The 16,631-nt window shown below is 51.2% G+C and overlaps 9 protein-coding genes across 9 annotated transcripts; 2 read left to right on the plus strand and 7 right to left on the minus strand.

The window, feature by feature from the left end:
* Positions 1–348: 348 nt before the first annotated feature.
* Positions 349–1,041, minus strand: M421DRAFT_414306 (uncharacterized protein). Its single transcript, XM_033590475.1, has 2 exons — positions 855–1,041; positions 349–757 (listed from the first exon to the last, which is right to left on the minus strand). Exon 2 carries the CDS (start codon positions 610–612, stop codon positions 427–429), a length of 186 nt encoding a protein of 61 aa, XP_033450448.1. The 5' UTR covers positions 613–757; positions 855–1,041; the 3' UTR covers positions 349–426.
* A 2,232-nt stretch (positions 1,042–3,273) lies between these two features.
* M421DRAFT_419256 (uncharacterized protein) lies at positions 3,274–4,278 on the minus strand. The gene is made up of 2 exons (XM_033592054.1): positions 3,771–4,278; positions 3,274–3,722 (listed from the first exon to the last, which is right to left on the minus strand). Exons 1-2 carry the CDS (start codon positions 4,107–4,109, stop codon positions 3,549–3,551), a joined length of 513 nt encoding a protein of 170 aa, XP_033450449.1. The 5' UTR covers positions 4,110–4,278; the 3' UTR covers positions 3,274–3,548.
* Positions 4,279–4,669: 391 nt separating this feature from the next.
* Positions 4,670–5,110, minus strand: M421DRAFT_3945 (uncharacterized protein; the record flags this gene model as incomplete). The annotated part of the gene is made up of 1 exon (XM_033590064.1): positions 4,670–5,110. The coding sequence occupies one exon, from the start codon at positions 5,108–5,110 to the stop codon at positions 4,670–4,672; it is 441 nt and encodes a 146-aa protein (XP_033450450.1).
* A 366-nt stretch (positions 5,111–5,476) lies between these two features.
* M421DRAFT_387024 (uncharacterized protein) lies at positions 5,477–6,363 on the minus strand. The gene has a single exon (XM_033589921.1). It carries the CDS (start codon positions 6,149–6,151, stop codon positions 5,660–5,662), a length of 492 nt encoding a protein of 163 aa, XP_033450451.1. The 5' UTR covers positions 6,152–6,363; the 3' UTR covers positions 5,477–5,659.
* A 212-nt stretch (positions 6,364–6,575) lies between these two features.
* On the minus strand, positions 6,576–9,417 carry M421DRAFT_59166 (uncharacterized protein; the record flags this gene model as incomplete). The annotated part of the gene is made up of 2 exons (XM_033595661.1): positions 6,576–9,238; positions 9,297–9,417. 2 exons carry the CDS (start codon positions 9,415–9,417, stop codon positions 6,576–6,578), a joined length of 2,784 nt encoding a protein of 927 aa, XP_033450452.1.
* Positions 9,418–9,587: 170 nt separating this feature from the next.
* Positions 9,588–10,454, plus strand: M421DRAFT_91361 (CT20-domain-containing protein; the record flags this gene model as incomplete). Its single annotated transcript, XM_033597939.1, has 2 exons — positions 9,588–9,762; positions 9,808–10,454. The coding sequence occupies 2 exons, from the start codon at positions 9,588–9,590 to the stop codon at positions 10,452–10,454; spliced, it is 822 nt and encodes a 273-aa protein (XP_033450453.1).
* Positions 10,303–12,151, minus strand: M421DRAFT_386980 (uncharacterized protein). The gene has a single exon (XM_033589920.1). The coding sequence runs from the start codon at positions 11,828–11,830 to the stop codon at positions 10,544–10,546; it is 1,287 nt and encodes a 428-aa protein (XP_033450454.1). The 5' UTR covers positions 11,831–12,151; the 3' UTR covers positions 10,303–10,543.
* A 63-nt stretch (positions 12,152–12,214) lies between these two features.
* M421DRAFT_91363 (uncharacterized protein) lies at positions 12,215–13,455 on the minus strand (the record flags this gene model as incomplete). Its single annotated transcript, XM_033597940.1, has 2 exons — positions 12,215–13,300; positions 13,348–13,455. 2 exons carry the CDS (start codon positions 13,453–13,455, stop codon positions 12,215–12,217), a joined length of 1,194 nt encoding a protein of 397 aa, XP_033450455.1.
* Positions 13,456–14,578: 1,123 nt separating this feature from the next.
* Positions 14,579–15,480, plus strand: M421DRAFT_100116 (uncharacterized protein; the record flags this gene model as incomplete). Its single annotated transcript, XM_033586483.1, has 3 exons — positions 14,579–14,936; positions 14,991–15,221; positions 15,281–15,480. 3 exons carry the CDS (start codon positions 14,579–14,581, stop codon positions 15,478–15,480), a joined length of 789 nt encoding a protein of 262 aa, XP_033450456.1.
* Positions 15,481–16,631: the final 1,151 nt, after the last annotated feature.

Consider the following 16,631-nt stretch of genomic DNA (forward strand, 5'->3'; position numbering starts at 1 on the left):
CCTATCACTACAGGCCTTAAACTCCTTTAGAGTAGTTAGCTACACTCCCTTAGCAAAGGTTAATACCCTATCTTGCTGTAATTGCTTTCTTTTGTGTAATTTACAGCGTGTAGCAGCCTTATTAGCTACCTAAAGGTTAGCAACCTAGTTACGCACTAAAACTAGTAAATGCGCTATTAGCTCTGTGCCTTTAGTAAGCTAATTAAGGGTGTTAACTATTAATATTAGTAAGCTATTAGCATGTCTCTAGATCCTCTCTTAAATTAGCTTTAATTAAGACCTAAATTCTAGGGTGTTGCTTAGTGTCTTAGACTCCTACGTGCTGTTGTCTACAATAGGTAGCGTTAGTGTGTGTAGCTGTACTTTAAGCTTCAATATCACAGCCTCTAGGTTAAATAGGACTAGGCCAGCGCCTCTGAATCCTCCCTAGATGTTGCTCTTGGTAATTGAAGCATCAAAAGCAGCTTTAAAGCACAGCAAGAACTCAAGTTTGGTGATGCGAGTGATCTTGCTCTGCATCAGCTGCTCGGCTTGGCGGCCATAGGCCTTCTTTAATAGGGAGAAACAACCCACGTTAAGCGGCTGTAGCAGATAGGATGAGTGTAGGGGCATACACAGAGTGATAATCTTGTGCTCCTCACAGTACTAGTAGAATTTAACTAAGTTATGGCTCTTATGGCCGTCTAGAACAAGCAGTTAGTAGCTACTAACAGTGCGCGCCTTTGTGTGCTTATTAAAGTGCTTTAACTACTTAACTCTAAGCTTATTATTAGTCTAGCTATTGTTAGAGACACTAATAACCTAGTTATTAGGTATACTAGGCTCCTTATACTAGGCTGAGAGGTGGTGCTTACTAGAGAGGATAATAAAGGGTGGGATAGACTAGCCCTTTACGCAGATGCCTTAGATAATGCTAGTCCACTCTTAGTTGCCCTGCTGCACTGTCTTTAGTCTCCCTTAACACTCAGAGCCTGTGACAACAGCACTAGTAGATATAACACCTATTATAAAGCTAGATTTATTAAAGTTGTAGGTGTCTTTATCTAGGATACTATACTTAGCTTTAGTATTCTCTATAAGCTAGAACTAGTTACTAATAACCTTAGGATCCTTACACAGTGCTCTCTTGTAGTTATACTTGCGATTAAACTTGACTTTAAGCTCTAGCTAACGTTTAACAAAGTTGGCAGCCTAGTTCTTGCTAACAGGGGTCTAGTAGCGCTTAGCAAGCAGAGAATTAGCTATACCCTCTACATTAGTAAGTTAGGGTGAGAATCCTTGCTTATCTAGCCTTAACACGTGCTAGAAAATTACCTCCTCTTTAGTGCTAGTTATCTTAATTATGTTAGGCTTGCAATCGCGTTGTGGAGAGGTTCTAGCAAGTTAGTAACTAAGTGTCCTTTAAGACATGTTGTAGATAGCTGCAGCGCGTTGCTAAGAGAGTGTTGCGTCTTAATAGATAGCCTGAAGAGCAAGCTGTATTCCTGCTTCCTTTGAGGGTTTGATTGTGTTGTTACGTTGAGGCATTGTAGGTAGAGTGAAGTTTGGTGTGGTCTTGGCAAAAGTGAGCCACTCGCTTGTGTGAGCCACTCGCTTGTGGAGTACGTTATTACTTTGTGCATTTACAAGTTTAAATCACACTCTAAGCACTTTCTAATTATCTTTGCTTTTTAGCTTTGTCAGGTGCACAGCAATACTATAGTACTATTCTAATTACAGCTATCTACGCCTACTGTCTGTATGCCTCACATGCTACGTAGGTTTCGTGATGCTACGGTTGCCTATAATCGCCGTAGCTTACGGTAATTGACCCTTACCGTACCCGTATACGTCCTGTTGACAACGCTGATTATGTCACGGTTAATACGAACTTACTCGGGGGAGTAAAAGGTTGACCTTTTGCTCCGCGACAGATTAACTGCATGCAGTGCCCACTCCCGCGTAGGATCTTCGGAATTTGTCTCCAATTTGATGTGGCGACCAGTCTCGCTCACGAAGCTTAATGTATAGGTACAGAGTCGCTTCATGGATGGCTTGGAAACCTCGCGCAAGGCAGGCTGAGATATTTAGATTACTAAGGGGAAAACACCTATTCAAGGCGGAACAATCCGGAGCATGAGACAGAGTAACACTGCCGTGTATTTTATTGAGCTCTTTAAAGAGCACTGTATTTCAACACGTACGTGCGCCTTATTAAATCTTTCAATCTCCAAACCCATCTTACGGTCATTGCAACGCTTCGAGGTCCCGTTGTACCGCCATGCTGTTGACTGATTGCCAAAAATACATCTATTCATAAATGATTTCGAGATCTACCGTACCACCATCTTTCTCCAACATTTTCTTGCTTGAGAGCACATCTGAGACCATGCCGTAGCTGTCTGGGGGTAGTCTCAGAGTTACCCTGATACGGCCCGCGATCTTTTCCGCAAACCTCGCAGCGTATCGGAAGAACCCTAATATGGTCGCGCAATTCCTAATACCAAATAAGAAAGCCATGTCAGACTTGTTCTATAAGTTTCCGCGTTAGCGTTGCACATCAGCAAGATACCGGGTGGTCTTACAAGTCCTGTCAAGCCCGTGAGGGCTTCGTCTCCCATAATCACTATGTTCAGGCTCCCGACTAGCATTTTGGTGGCAAATATCCAGGGTCGAGAAGATTCAGCTTCGTGCATTGTGATGGTGAATGCGCATGCAGTCTCGGGTATACCAGGGTCGATTGTTGTAACCACGTGGCTTCGATCGCATGATATCCTATTGTAGCAGGTACTGCCCGGTGGGCAAGTGCGCTTACGAGAGCTCCTGTAACATAACATCACATCGCAACACGACAACAGATAGCAATACACTCGTTGATCACAGTCCCCGATCGACACTGCTCACGCAGTTACAATTGTTCTCCGGAAGAAGGGCTCTGCTTCTGCTTTCAACGGTCTGCACGTGGCAAGGTTCGTGACCGCGTGTACGACTTACTGGAGAGATAGTTGACATCGGGGGGTGAGGGTGTATTCCACTGGAGCCTGGCCGTGGTTGTCGTGGCCAAGTATTCGTAGACGATGAGCCGAAGCTCTTTGGATAGATCGAGAAGGCGGAACGGCACTGATGCAGGCATTCTGGGGCCTTTGGTGGTCATTGCAGGATGTGAAAGGTGCTGGAAGGTTTATGCGATGTGGGCGACGAAGTGAAGGAACGTGGGAAGGCGTCTTTCACTGTCTTTCATGAACTAAGAGCAGGCTAGCGCCTTAGCGCACTTGCGCTGCAATCTATGTATAGCACAGTGCTGCCTCACGAAGTCCTCGCTAAGCACCTGTAGGGTTGGATTTTGTCTAAAATTATGGTGCTTCACAAGCAAGCATGAAATCTTGGCTCCTCTGTCCTGCTGCGTGTGTACACGTGTCTGTCCAAGCCACTCCTTTATCGCAATCAGAGACCCTAATCTTTCAGTGTCCTGCCAACGGTACTCCTTGAGCTTTTCAGCCAATAGTTAAGAAAGCGCTTCAATCGTGGAGGCAATTGAGGTCTAAAAGGTTCTCGTACCCCTTGAGCCGCTAGTACAAGGTTTCCGACATGAGGATTTTGTCGGACTGTGAGAGACCTTCTGTCTGGACCTCAAGTCCAAGTCTACGACCAGTCTTCCTTACGAAGTCGAGAGCATATGTGCAGAGTTGGAGAACCACCGGTACCTGAGCCTTACCGAAGCTGACAGCAATATCAAACTCCTCCTGTGAAGCACTGTTAGTTCTGACTCAACAAGGGAGGGCCCAATTTACCTCTTGGTATTTCAAGAGCTTAAATGCGAGGTTTATAACGGCCATCGTGCAAAGCCATTCGTTTTCAAATTCTCTACCATCGACAGTGAATGTGAAAGAACATGCTGTCTCTGGATTGTCTTCTCCGAGAGCTTTCTGAAAGAAAGGTTCTGCCTCTTCGTTCAGCAACTTGCAAGAGGCAAGTAGTCCAACCGCATAGCGAGTGTAGCGATAAGACAGTCGGAAGCCGGAATCTTCCTCAAGCGGATACACGTCAAGTGTGTTGGTCGTTGTCGTTGCCAATTGCTTGTATATCATGAAGCGGAGCTCTTTCGGGAGATCAAAGAAGCAAAAGGGCATCGTGATTGACGCCGTCGTGGCAGTCGCGGCAGTAATGGCGCTGATATTGGTGTGGTGATGGTGGTATATTGATGGTGATATGTTGATGGTGGTGTGTTGATGGTGGTGTCGAACGCGAGGTAGTTTACTATGCAGTGTACGCTAGTACCTAATTAGCGCAAGCCCTTTCACGAGAGGTAAGAGCAGCCGTACGATATCTCAGAGATTAAATGGGTAATGTTGACACCATGATATTAGAGAAATACTTTTACGCCTTAGTGATCTCGACTTACGATGTCCCAGTTCAAGTACCAGAACCTTCCAGAATAGACGTAACGATACAGAACTAGAGGACTGATGGCTCATCAAGAAATGCTGCCATGTGGTCCAGAATGTCGACAGTTGTCCCAAAGTTCCTCGCTGTGTGACTATGTCCGTCGCTTGTTTCGCGAACGCATCCATCAAGACCGCCGACTGCACCTCACGTGCCCGATAGATGCCTATGTACGGGTGCGGCCCGGTTCGCCTCCAGTAACAGGCAGTAGCTAGACAAAAGTTGCGGAGAATGGATGAAGACTCTTCTATAGCGTCGGATCCACAGTAGAAATACTGGAAAATCTGTACTGTTTAGTCAGCCCAGTCACACTGGTGGGGTATTGTAACTTAATATCCATCTCTCCAATAGCGTTGCCGGACATCATACGTGTGACGGTGTACATTGAGACATTTGGATGAAACTGTGCGGCAGCAATGGCTTCCATATCAGAAGCAAGCATGACCTGGGTAGCCCTCGGTGGATTCTGTATGATAGCCCCGTCGAAACAGCGTGCTGCTTCTTTGTGAATCATCCTTGATGTGACCAAGACCGCAACAGGGAATTTGGTCAGGGTTAATATGGTGTAGCTCTGGTTCTCGCCGCCGGTGTGGGTTATGATGTTGATTCTTCTTGACGTTGTTGACGAGAGTCGTTCGTACACCATCAGGCGCAGCTCTTTGGGCAGATCCAGGAAGCGGAACGACATCGCGGTGGTGGTAATATTTGCTGGCGGTTGAGATTGAAGAGGCTTTGGTAGTGTGTTGGTGGGTTGTGAATCTGCAATACAGGGAGAAACTTTCGTTTATTAGTGCGTGTGCGCAGGTGATCATCACACGGTGACGGGTCACGAACCGAAGGCGGGCCCAAATTCGAAGTGAAGGGGAGATCATCTTTTGAGCAAAAGTAAAGGGGAATTACATTCACTTCAGTGAAATTGAGGCGTAGGACCTCCGAGAAACAATCTAGAACTAAGAATCCGGTATCTCTTCCATAACTTCAACTTCGACTCCGAAATCTCGTGCCGCTCTGTCTTCAACATAGTTGATAGTCTGCAGCGCGTGGCTGACATCTGTTCCCGACGTTGCACCTGGCCAGTGAATCCATAACTTTGCATGGCAACCCGTCTTCACAAGATAACGGGCTGCAAAGACACAGAAGTCGCAAATGTCTGGCACGTGCGCTAATCCACCAAAGACATTTCCTTCGTAGAACAGTTGAAGATTCTGTGAGAGACAGTTAGTAATGCCATGAAAGTTCAATAGGCCGACTTATCAATGATCTTGTGAAAGCCAAGTGGGTTTCGAATGCCATGATCGTTGACAGTGCGAATGCAAATCAACAGCTGGATCAGATGAGCAGGTGCAGTCAGCCATCCGTCTCCGGGAAAGCTCGGAAAACGATATTTAATCTCAGGTGCGATGCGGTCTGTCAAGTCCTTGAAAAAGGGCAGTGCTTCCTGGTGTGTCAGCTTCGAGACGGCCAACAGTGCTACGGGAAGTGCGGTACGGGTCAGCGTAAGACTGGCGCGTTCACCTTCCTCACCAACTGTAGTGACGTGGAAAGTCTTTGACATCGTGGAAAGCGGCAGCTGTTCGTACACCATAAGGCGCAGATCTTTTGGCAAGTCCAAGAAGCGGAAAGGTTGTAAGGGAATGGCGATGCAAGGTGGTAACAAGGCATGAGCGAGTGAGGTAGAGAGTCCGAAGGTACGTATCTGCTCGAGAGCAGACAGCTGTCTTGCGTCCATCGGAGGTGAAACAGTGATGGCGATCCCGAGATGTTGTCGCGACTTCTTATGCTGAAATTGCGGTTGGACGCTCTTGATAGTTATTGGCAGACAACTCAATGCTGCATTTCTGCTCGAGAAAGTAGAGTTTAAACGCGTCTCTTAAGGTAAAGACGTGTTGGCGATGATGCACGTAAACGCAGAGCAGGTGCGCTAGCCGCATTTGGGCATGCAACAAACCGTAAAGGAAGGAAGGCGCGATGACGTTATCGGGCAACCGAAACGAAGCTGCAGATGCACGGATGCAACAATGCAACAAGTGCTCTCAGAGCGGCTGTGAGTAACAATGTATCTGTAGCGGTTGCCTATGCGACGTCTTCGTAGTCGTGCTAAGGGCCTCCGTATCCGGCTAGTGTGGCTACAAGGGCAAATCTTTCCTGCGATGTCACGGCGCTGCAAAATACGCATTCATCTCCATCGCCACGACCAGTCGCTCGATACTGTTTTCTTCCGTCGTGCCCTTCCGCCCATACCCTTTCTTGCCCGTGAGCCCTCTGCACACGCTCAAGAAGACCCTAATCTTGCCCTTCAGCTTCGCATAGAGCTCCTCCACAGTTGCAGTCTCTTCGCCTTCTTCTGAATCGCCCTTAACATCACCTCGCTGCAGCTTTGCGAACGCCAACACGAACTCAAAGATCTCATCTACCAAGGCTACCACCTTCCGCTGTCTGCGTCGCAGGAGCAGAGAGAACATGATGCTGTCAAGACACTTGTCGTGAGCGCCTCTGAGCGTTGAGACACCCTCAGTGACACGTGTACCCAGCTCGCCAGCCTTGTCCTCTTCGTCAAGCCTCTTCTCCAGTGTCGACATAAACCCATCGAATTCACTCCAGTGTTCGGCGATGCCACTTTGAAACACGTAGTTGGTGTATGTGGTCACGAAATGGTGGGCTTCGTTCCTGAACTTGCGGGCTGTGGTATCTGCGTATTGACGAGGAAGGTGAGAGATCACGAAGAGAGTACGAGAAAGGCGCAGAAGGGACTTGAAGATAGCGTCGTACTTGTCAAGAGACGCGGCCGTAATAACAAGGTGCAAAGGTGGCGGAGGCACATACTGCAAGCGCAGAAAGTCGAGGGCCGGGAGGGCGTCAGGGTCCATAACAAGCGTCTGTTCGTCTTCAGTCAGATTGCGAATCGCAAAGTTGAGTTGTCCCGGCAGCGAATCCGAATCTCTGCCATTTGTTGTGGTGCTCGTTGTAGAGACCGAATTTGCTGCAACGCTCGACAGGTAAAGTGCAGAAGAGTAGTAGCTCTCACTCAAGACGCCACGTAGGGCAAGGCGCAGCTCAGAACTCGCTGGAGGCCAGGCGGTGCGCGAGCCAAGTTGCAGACCCATTTGTACACCACTACGCATCTTGCCCTTGTGTCGTTCTGCACTTTCGCGTTCAGGGTCGAACAGAGCGGAAGCAAGGAGGGACGAGAAGACACCATCGCCAAGAAGATGATACTGTCGCTGTAAGGATAGGTGGTGACGCAGCTGATGAGCCCGGAAGAATAAGCGAAGTGTTGCCGCATTGACCAGTTTTGCTTGAGCGGTGATCAACGGCCGGAAAGACAATGCAGACGTGATCGACATCGGTGGGGCAAATGTATTAAGAACAGGATGTGTTTGGTGGGTGAGAATATCGTCGAGAAGGTGCTGTATGTCGTCTGGTGGATCCCTGTGAGATTGGCCAGGCTGCGCATTCATCGCCTTGATCGATTGCTCGAAGAAGTTGTCGAGATTCGATCCTTGTGGATCGCTTTCATGCTTGAGCTGTGGGTTAGGGACGCGTGATGATTTAGGCCTTGCCACCTCCCGGCCTGCAGTGAGCTCAAGCAGTGTGGAGCGGAGCGACTCCTCGTACTCTTTCGCCTTCCTTGCAACAACTTCAATATCCTGCCACGCAAAGCTCCATTCCATCTCCGGGGCCTTGACGTCGAACTTATCCAGATTCGAAAGCGGATGGTCGAAGTGTTGCGTCTTCAAGAAGCGTAAACTGTTACCCGTGTCGAAGATGAGGTTCCCGTCTTCTGGTGTGATAAACCGGGGCATCATTTCAGACCGGTAGGTGTAGTCCAGCGGCCCCTGCTCTGGCGTGTCATCTTCGACCGCTACGAAGCTGCCCCTTTCGTGTATCGGTAACGGGCCCTGCTCTTGTCTGATGCCGATCCACTCGCTCATCAACTGCAGGCTGGGAGCAGCAACATGCCTCAGGATCCTGCCTGAGATCTTTCTCAAGTATCCATCACTTTCCTCAAGCTCTAATATGCGATGATGTAGGATCGAGGCCAGCTGCTCATTAGTCTTTGCATGTCTGGCAGAGTCCGTCATCCGCGCGACATGTATTAGAATCTCGCGAGGCCTCGTAAAAAGTCGTTGTAGCTCAAGTAACGATGCAATATTGCCTGATTGGCTACCCAGATGGCTCTCTAACACCCCGAGAATGCTCGATATCGATCTAGCAAGGGCGACTCGAGCAGAAATCGAATGAGCTGAGGCGAAGGTCCGTTCGACGAATGCTCGAAGATAGAGAAAGGTGTTGCCGATATGTACGAAACGACCAATCAGACTCTGTGCTGCGGACAGACTGATCCCTGAAGCACGTCCGTCCGCAATGGTCGGCTCGAAGCTTTTGAGCTTGGGGTTGAACTGGAAGAGGATGGACGAGCGGCCAAGGCCAAGGTTCCACAGCGACTGTAGAAGGATGTTGCCCTTGATGGCTCGCCCGGCTGGCATCTTGCTGTCATCGTGTGCAAGTGCAGCATCATATGCCTCTGGCCCCCGTTCGGTAATGTATGGCGTGTGAGTGTGTATATGCTCCCCCTTCTCGAAGCTCTCCCATGTGTAGAACAACAAGTCTTTGTTAGCTGGGCCCAGGTCCAGCGCCACCTCCCAGATGTCCTCCTCTGGTTCGAGGGCTGGAGTTTCGATCGAGATGCTAGACTCATCAATGCTATCGAGCTCCGGTAACGGACCGAAATCGAATGTCTCCAGATCAGGCAGTCGAAGCTCACGGTCTAGGTCATGTTTCGGCGCGTATGGGTGGTCAAATCTTATAGAATTGACTGCATATGGTCAGTATGAATGCGACGCATTTGCGCCAATTGACGCGCCTGAACCTACTGTCTAGCTCCAAGGGCGCGAAGAGCGCCGACTCATAGATGGCAACGTCTTCGTTATTTGCAGTGTGTTTCCACACGTGGCTGCTCGAGAAGGGGTCGTATGCCGCATCTTCGTTGTCCATGGTTCGGACGGTGGACAGAAAGTGAGGGTGGGGCGGCGCACGACGCGGAAAGCGTTGGCTCGGCCCTACCGGTACGATATGCCTGCAACTTTAGCTCCATCGCACCTACAGCGCGTCATCCTCCGCATTGCTCGACACCAGTTCACTCAGTTACGCGTCTAGCAATTGCAATGCCGCCGCGAAAGAAGGCAAAGTCCAGCGCAGCTTCTACACCCCTCGGCGATGGCCACTCTGGGACACCACAGGCCTCGAACACACTGTCGCAGAACGAGCTTCTGAACGACCCGTGGGAAGACGAGCAGGAGATCCAGCTGCTGAAGAGCATGATGAAATGGAAGCCAACTGGTGAGTGGTTGCGAATATACCACAGGGATACCACTGACATCACAGGCTTGCACAAGCACTTCCGCATGATCTCGATTCACAACGACATGACCTCGCACGGCTTCGCGACCGAAAAGGTACCCCACACGCGCATACCCGGCATCTGGAAGAAGCTCGACCAGCTTTATGACCTCGAGACGCTCGACGTGCGCGAAGACGAGGCCTCCGAAAAGAAAGCTGACGATACGCCCGATTTCGAGCTGCCTGAAGACGAATACGGGGAGATGATGTGGCAGTCGCGCTTTCGTGATTCCGAGTCATCTGAGCCTTCGTCGCCGCCCATGATACCTATCGAGGACGAGAAGGCGATGTACGTCTCAGGCATGGGTCTGCTCAAAGACCTGCCAGACGGCGTGCACTCGCGCCGAGAGGAGAGCGTGGCAGAGTCAACACCGCCGCCGAAAAAGAGCACAAGAGCTAGCAGATCAGCTGTCAAGAGTGGTAAGGGTGCGAAGACTGGAGTTGCTGCCAAGAACAGTAAGGCTCAGTCTACTGTGTCTGACTCTGAAGAAGAAGAAGAGAACGACGAAGATGACGGAGACGAATCTAGCTCCGAGTCAGAAGACGAAGAGGAGGATAGCGCTCCCACCACGCGCCGAACAGTTCGTGCGAAGCCGAAGCCCGCCGCGCCCAGACGGATGAGAAAGCGTTGATTGGTCAACCTCAATCTGGCAGTGTGAGCAAGAGAAACCGGGGTGATATTGTCTGCATCACTACTCTAAACGGGCCCCTGTGGCACTGATTAGAAGATAGCAAACCCAGGGTAGTCAAAGTCCCGCCTCTTCGGTGGCGCTGAGTCCTTTACCCACAGCGAGTTGGTGTCCATCAACCGAACGTTACGCGCCGCAGCCCTGAAGCTATCATCAGGTTTATACTTCTCCATCACGTAACGGCCCGCCTGACCCATTCCCTTGATCCAGAGATTGCGTGGTTCCAGCAGCCAGAGGCGATCCAAGGCCTTCGGGACCAATTGTTTTACAAAGCTTTCCCATGAGCTGGCGTTGTTGAGCTGCGACTTGATTAGGATGTGCGCAAAGCCAAGCCTTCGCAGATTCGGAAACAGCGCCAAGGCCAATAAGAAACCGCGTTCGTTGAAACAGTTCTGATTGTCGGACATGAGACGAAACTCCTCCAACCGTGGCAGCTGATCACGAGAGGTCGGCGCCTCTACGTTCGTCAGCTCTCGACAGCTCGCAAATGAACCCCATGGACTTAGACTCAGCGGGTGTCTGGAGACAGCCACCTCCAGGAAGGTGAGGCTTCTCAAACTCCTCAGCCATGGCTCAAATAAAGGAACTTCTTCGAAACGCTGAGTCAGCGAGATAGTGAGGTGCTTCAAGGCTGCAGGGAAGAAAGCGGCGGTAACCTGTATGGCGCAATACGATGCTCGGTTCCCGAACAGAGGGAAGGCCACGCTTTCCATTGGCAGGCCTGCATCCACAACGTTATCCATCGTGTGACCGCAAACCCAGGACGGATCCTGCTGCCGAAACAACCAAGAGTGAATGTTCTTGTCGTCAGCCGGATAACCCCATTGTGGTTCCGGGCCAACATCGTAGGCGGACTTGTGACCACAGAATGTCTCGCGGAAACACTTCGGTGATATCGTGTAGTATCGGAGGTGTTTCACATTTGCGAACCTCCGAAGTATATTGGTGAGGTCTGTCCGGGAGGCCGCTAGGATCGACCGGCCGGACCCTAGCACAGCATTGTTGTGATGATCCCATGGACCAAAGTTCATACTGCAGAGCGATAGCGTCGACATTTGGCCGGCAATTTTGGATCGAGAGACTTTCACAAGTCTCGGCATTTGGTTGCCGTACCAATGAAATGGGGTCTCCTCCAGCACGGCGACAAAGAGATCCTTCAACGTTTTCGACTCGTGAAAGGAGTGTGCCACCAGTCGCGCGGCCAGTATGGCTTGTCGTGATGCATCGTCAAGGACTTCGTAGCGGGCGCTGAAGGTGAAGTCGTGCTCGACGAGGTGCTGCAGCACAGCGTCAAGAAGTTCTCGAGGTAGAGTGTCCATGGTCGAACAAAGCAGCTCAGGGAAGTGATGTCATCTGACAGAGCCCACCTTGCAAGACAACTTTATGTCTTCTAGAATTCAATGCCTGATCACTAGTCTTCGATTGCTCCATCACCACCACGAAGTAACTGAAACGAACAGCAGCGACATCAAGGCGAGTAATTCCGTCAAGTACGCAAACACTCCCACAAACGGTCGCAGAATCAAGCGTTTTCAGCACATTCTGATCGTGTTGTCGTTAAATTAGACTGAGCTAATAGTAATTTACAATTTATAGTTATACTCTCCAACTACAGCCTCACGGCTTCTCTCAGCCAATTCCAAATCGGCCCATCTTGACTACACCAGCGCAGCCAGGACCCTCCCATCGCCGACAACATACGTTTAGTTGTTAGCCTTGCCCTTGCCCTTGCCAAGGGCAGCAAGGGCACCAAGGCCCTTGCCCTTGTGGTGAGGCTCACGAGTCTCGATGTCGAACTCAGCGTCGAATTCAGCGTCGCGAGTGTGAAGATCAGCCCAGTGAGCGTCATCCGCAGCCTGGTCGAACTCCTGGCGGGCCTCGACGTCGCGCTTGGTCTTCTTGCCCTTACCCTTGCCAAGGGCAGCAAGGGCACCAAGGCCCTTGCCCTTGTGGTGGGGCTCACGAGTCTCGATGTCGAACTCGGCGTCGAATTCAGCGTCGCGAGTGTGAAGGTCAGCCCAGTGTGCGTCGTCGGCGGCCTGGTCGAACTCCTGGCGGGCGTCGATGGAACGTGCGTCAACAGAACGGGCGTGGACGGAGCGGGCGTGGACGGAGCGGGCGTCAACAGAGCGTGCGTCAACAACGGAGCGAGAATCGACGGAGCGGGCGGTGGCCTTCTTGCCCTTACCCTTGCCAAGGGCAGCAAGGGCACCAAGGCCCTTGCCCTTGTGGTGGGGCTCACGAGTCTCGATGTCGAACTCGGCGTCGAATTCAGCGTCACGAGTGTGAAGATCAGCCCAGTGTGCGTCGTCAGCAGCCTGGTCAAACTCCTGGCGGGCCTCGACAGAACGGGCGGTGGCCTTCTTCCCCTTGCCCTTGGCAAGGGCAGCAAGGGCACCAAGGCCCTTGCCCTTGTGGTGGGGCTCACGAGTCTCGATGTCGAACTCGGCGTTGAATTCAGCGTCACGAGTGTGAAGATCAGCCCAGTGTGCGTCGTCAGCAGCCTGGTCAAACTCCTGGCGGGCCTCGACAGAACGGGCGGTGGCCTTCTTCCCCTTGCCCTTGGCAAGGGCAGCAAGGGCACCAAGGCCCTTGCCCTTGTGATGGGGTTCGCGCTTTGTCACCTCGTCGTCCTCATCGGACTTAACGAAACGGGCGGTAGCCTTCTTGCCCTTGGCCTTGCCCTTGCCCTTGTGGTGGCGGGCTTCGATCTCAACAAAGGGCTCGGGCTCGGGCTCGCGGGCCTGCATAGCAGCTACGAGGGCAGCCGCACGGACTGGACCGCTTCCCTGTTTACTGTCAGGACGAATTCTAAGGCCATGATGTTCGAACTTACCACCACCCGGGCCTCAACGGCATTATCAGTCTCGACCTTCTTGTCATTGACGACATAGGCGCTGGCTGAGGCACCAAGTGCCAAGAGAGTAATAGCGGTAAACCTCATATTGAGTAAGTTCTAAAGTTAAGTTGAATCCTCGAATGAATGGAAAATTCTGCCAGCAGATGAGATGAGATGAAACAGGCTGAGAAGGTCTGAGAAGGAATGAGCACGTTCAACGCTTGCCGACATATCTTCTGGAATGCACCCACCTTATATGGGGTGACATTTCCTCACAGCATGCCCAAGAAACCTGAGTTCCTGAGACATCGCCGCATTGACCGCGGAACTTGAAGGGAGCTACCATCCCTGCCACACGAACCACGTTCCTGACGGTGCACATGCAGCGGCACACGGGCTCCATCAAGCAAGGGTTGGAGCCGAACAAGGGTGGGCGCAAGTTGCGACATGCGGATTGCCATCTCCGCCCTGGATGCGGCAGATGTCAACGGCCACCAAAGATTGACATTTCCGGAACAATCGAACATTGGCAGCAAACATTGGCAGACTTGCCTTCAAACGTGCAACAAGATACCAGACGTTATTCGTCAGTTCCACATTCACAGCATCGCGCGCTGACACACGAGACATGTCGACGTTTGAACGCCGATACAATTTGACGTGTCCACCGGTTTGCCAGCCCGTATCCACATTGCAGCAGAGTTACGGGTCATCTAACAATGGCAGCTGTAAAGCGCAGAAATGGCTCACGATGCAACCCACGGTTTGTTCTAACACGCATATTGTGTCAAGCCGCAGATTTTGTTCGATCGCCAAGCTGAAACAATGGTGAAGGGCGGACGCCCCCGAGTCTTGGCCTAGCGCGGATCGCGAACGTAAATCATCACGACAATCAACAACGATGTGAGACGAGTGCAGTTCGAAGCGTCGCAGAAGGCTTGTCAATTTGCTTGTCTTGGATTGGCGCTGTCGCAGACGGGTATTGTTGCCTCAGTCGAGTACCACAGATGCCTCATACTAATTCTGCAACGCCGTGGATCCGCGCTTACGAAACTTGCTTGTCTCTGATTGCGCCAGGCGCGTCCGTTTGAATCTTTGACTTTCAGACGCCCCTCCTCTCTTCTTGTGTTGAGCGCACACTTTCTTCTCGCAGGTCGAGTCAAATTAATCACTTTAATACATTCTCTACCACAACGACCTAGACCCACGAATGTCATCAACCATCACCATGGAGAAGCAAGCCCTCGCCTCGTCAAACGACGACTACGAAAACGCTGCCTTGCTCAATACATCCTACCTCAAAGACTCCGAGACTACAAGGCGGCGCAACTACGTCTACCTGACTCTTTTCAACCTGTTCATCTTCACACTCTCCATGCTGAGCCTGATATGCGCGGTCACGAGCCAGAAAGACATTTCCGGCCACAGTGCAGCAAAACTCATGGACCAATTCGACATCTTCTCGCCTGCCATGCATGAAGTTGAGTATTCTCACGTCAAGTACGAACTCCCAAAGCCGCTGAATGCGAGTAAGTACGTCGGTACAACGGAGGAAGTCGAGGAGGCGTGGATGGACATCGCGTACCGTGAGTGTCGGCCAAAGCTACACTGCATCTGAGCATAGTGCTAAAGTGACGCAGTGCCTGACCAGATGGTGTCCAAAGCCGACTTCTACAAGCTGAATAAGCCAGACGACGCAATGCAGGTCACCGATCCTACGACTGGCGAGACAGGGTATCGCGTTGGTATCGAAGTGTTCCACCAACTGCACTGCCTTAACCTCCTGCGCATGTCGACGTATCCCGGTCACTACAAGACCATCTCGTGGTCTGATACCAACGATGCCCCGGAGAAGGTGCGTGAGCACTTGGGTGAGTCATCTTCCGCGTCTTTGAGGACCTGATAGGGAATGTTTGCTAATCAGGCGCAGACCACTGCATTGAAATACTGAGAATCAATCTCATGTGTCTCAGCGATGTGAATGTGTTCACGTTTCATCCCACAAGCGAAGTAGGCAAGCAGGGAATGGGCGGCTACTGGCCGGACTACGAGAGTGAGCACGTTTGCAGGAATTTCGACCACCTCAAGGACTGGGCGAGGGCCAACGCTGTGCCGAATGCTGATGTATAGAGCATGAAGGTATATAATTTAATCATAATGATACACTTCTTAACGAACGTACTTCGCAAGTGTCAGGACAGACGCAACCGCATTGCGTAAGTAAACCGGTTGTGCTAACGATAGAGACATACAGCAAACAAGGGAGGCAGGCCCGATGGTACTTCATCCTTGGAATCTGCCTTTTTCAACCTCTCTCCATTTATACTCCACACAACTACCATCCTAGTCAACAGCAGACTCCGCATCACATGGGCACTAGAGTCAGTATCCCGTCTCCGTCGCCGATATCCACAACGACGGTAAATGCGTGGCGACTCACAGAAACGACAAAGGCACCACAACCCCTCCGCTTCCTAGACCTTCCACCAGAGCTTAGGCTCATGGTGTACTAGCACCTGTCCACGACGACAACGATTCAATTGTGCAAGACCGAGCTCGCACATAATTGAGATTATCTGCTGCTCACGTCGACTGCGCTCCAACTAGCCCTGCTACCATAGCGGCTTCCAAGCTCGTCAACAACGAGACTCGGCCTTAGCTTGAGAAGACACTTGCAGCTGCTCGACCGGAGCTAGTTCACACTTCTGCTTGAGCGTCACGAACGTGACCAAGCGAAGCGTTCCGTTCTTGATGCTTCGGACAGATACTCCTGCAACACTACCAGCTACAAGCATCGTCGATGGAGCGCACACATGGGCACATCTTGAAAGTGTAGATTCTTTGCGAAAGACGATCTCTCAGAATCCAGGAATTCTCCTTGTTTGCCAAACACCAACGTCAAGAGAAGGACTGCGAGCTGACCGTAAAGATGCACTGGCCTGCTGCTGGATACGAGATCAGAAGAATCTGCACGTTCTTGAATGATAGTAAAGGACTTCGCGTGGCCATGCGCGTTCTCGATGAACTGCCACTGGCCAGCGGCTTTGATGCTTTGCTGCGCTGAGGATGCAGCAGGGAGAATGCGACCATGTCTATGTGGAGTCGGGAACGGGAAACGGAGTCATTACTTTCCAGGTTTTCCAAAGGCTTTGGGGGATACCGACGCGTTCGACGATCGGTTCGGAACAGGGAAGATGTGGAAATGGCATATGCTATGCTGGATGCGAAGGAGAGTATGTAGATGCTGGCGTTACATGCGCTCAATGTCTGTAACCAATTTT

Source organism: Didymella exigua (assembly GCF_010094145.1).
Source record: "Didymella exigua CBS 183.55 unplaced genomic scaffold M421scaffold_9, whole genome shotgun sequence".
Taxonomy (NCBI): domain Eukaryota; kingdom Fungi; phylum Ascomycota; class Dothideomycetes; order Pleosporales; family Didymellaceae; genus Didymella; species Didymella exigua.

What these genes read in the sequence shown, in the direction of transcription:
- M421DRAFT_419256 (XM_033592054.1), bottom strand. Translation starts at nt 4,109, where the DNA reads ATGCCCTTTTGCTTCTTTGATCTCCCGAAAGAGCTCCGCTTCATGATA. An exon ending in AGCTCTTGAAATACCAAGAG is followed by an intron (nt 3,723 to 3,770) that starts GTAAATTGGGCC and finishes AGTGCTTCACAG; the next exon opens with GAGGAGTTTGATATTGCTGT.
- M421DRAFT_414306 (XM_033590475.1), bottom strand. Translation starts at nt 612, where the DNA reads ATGCCCCTACACTCATCCTATCTGCTACAGCCGCTTAACGTGGGTTGT.
- M421DRAFT_386980 (XM_033589920.1), bottom strand. Translation starts at nt 11,830, where the DNA reads ATGGACACTCTACCTCGAGAACTTCTTGACGCTGTGCTGCAGCACCTC.
- M421DRAFT_387024 (XM_033589921.1), bottom strand. Translation starts at nt 6,151, where the DNA reads ATGGACGCAAGACAGCTGTCTGCTCTCGAGCAGATACGTACCTTCGGA.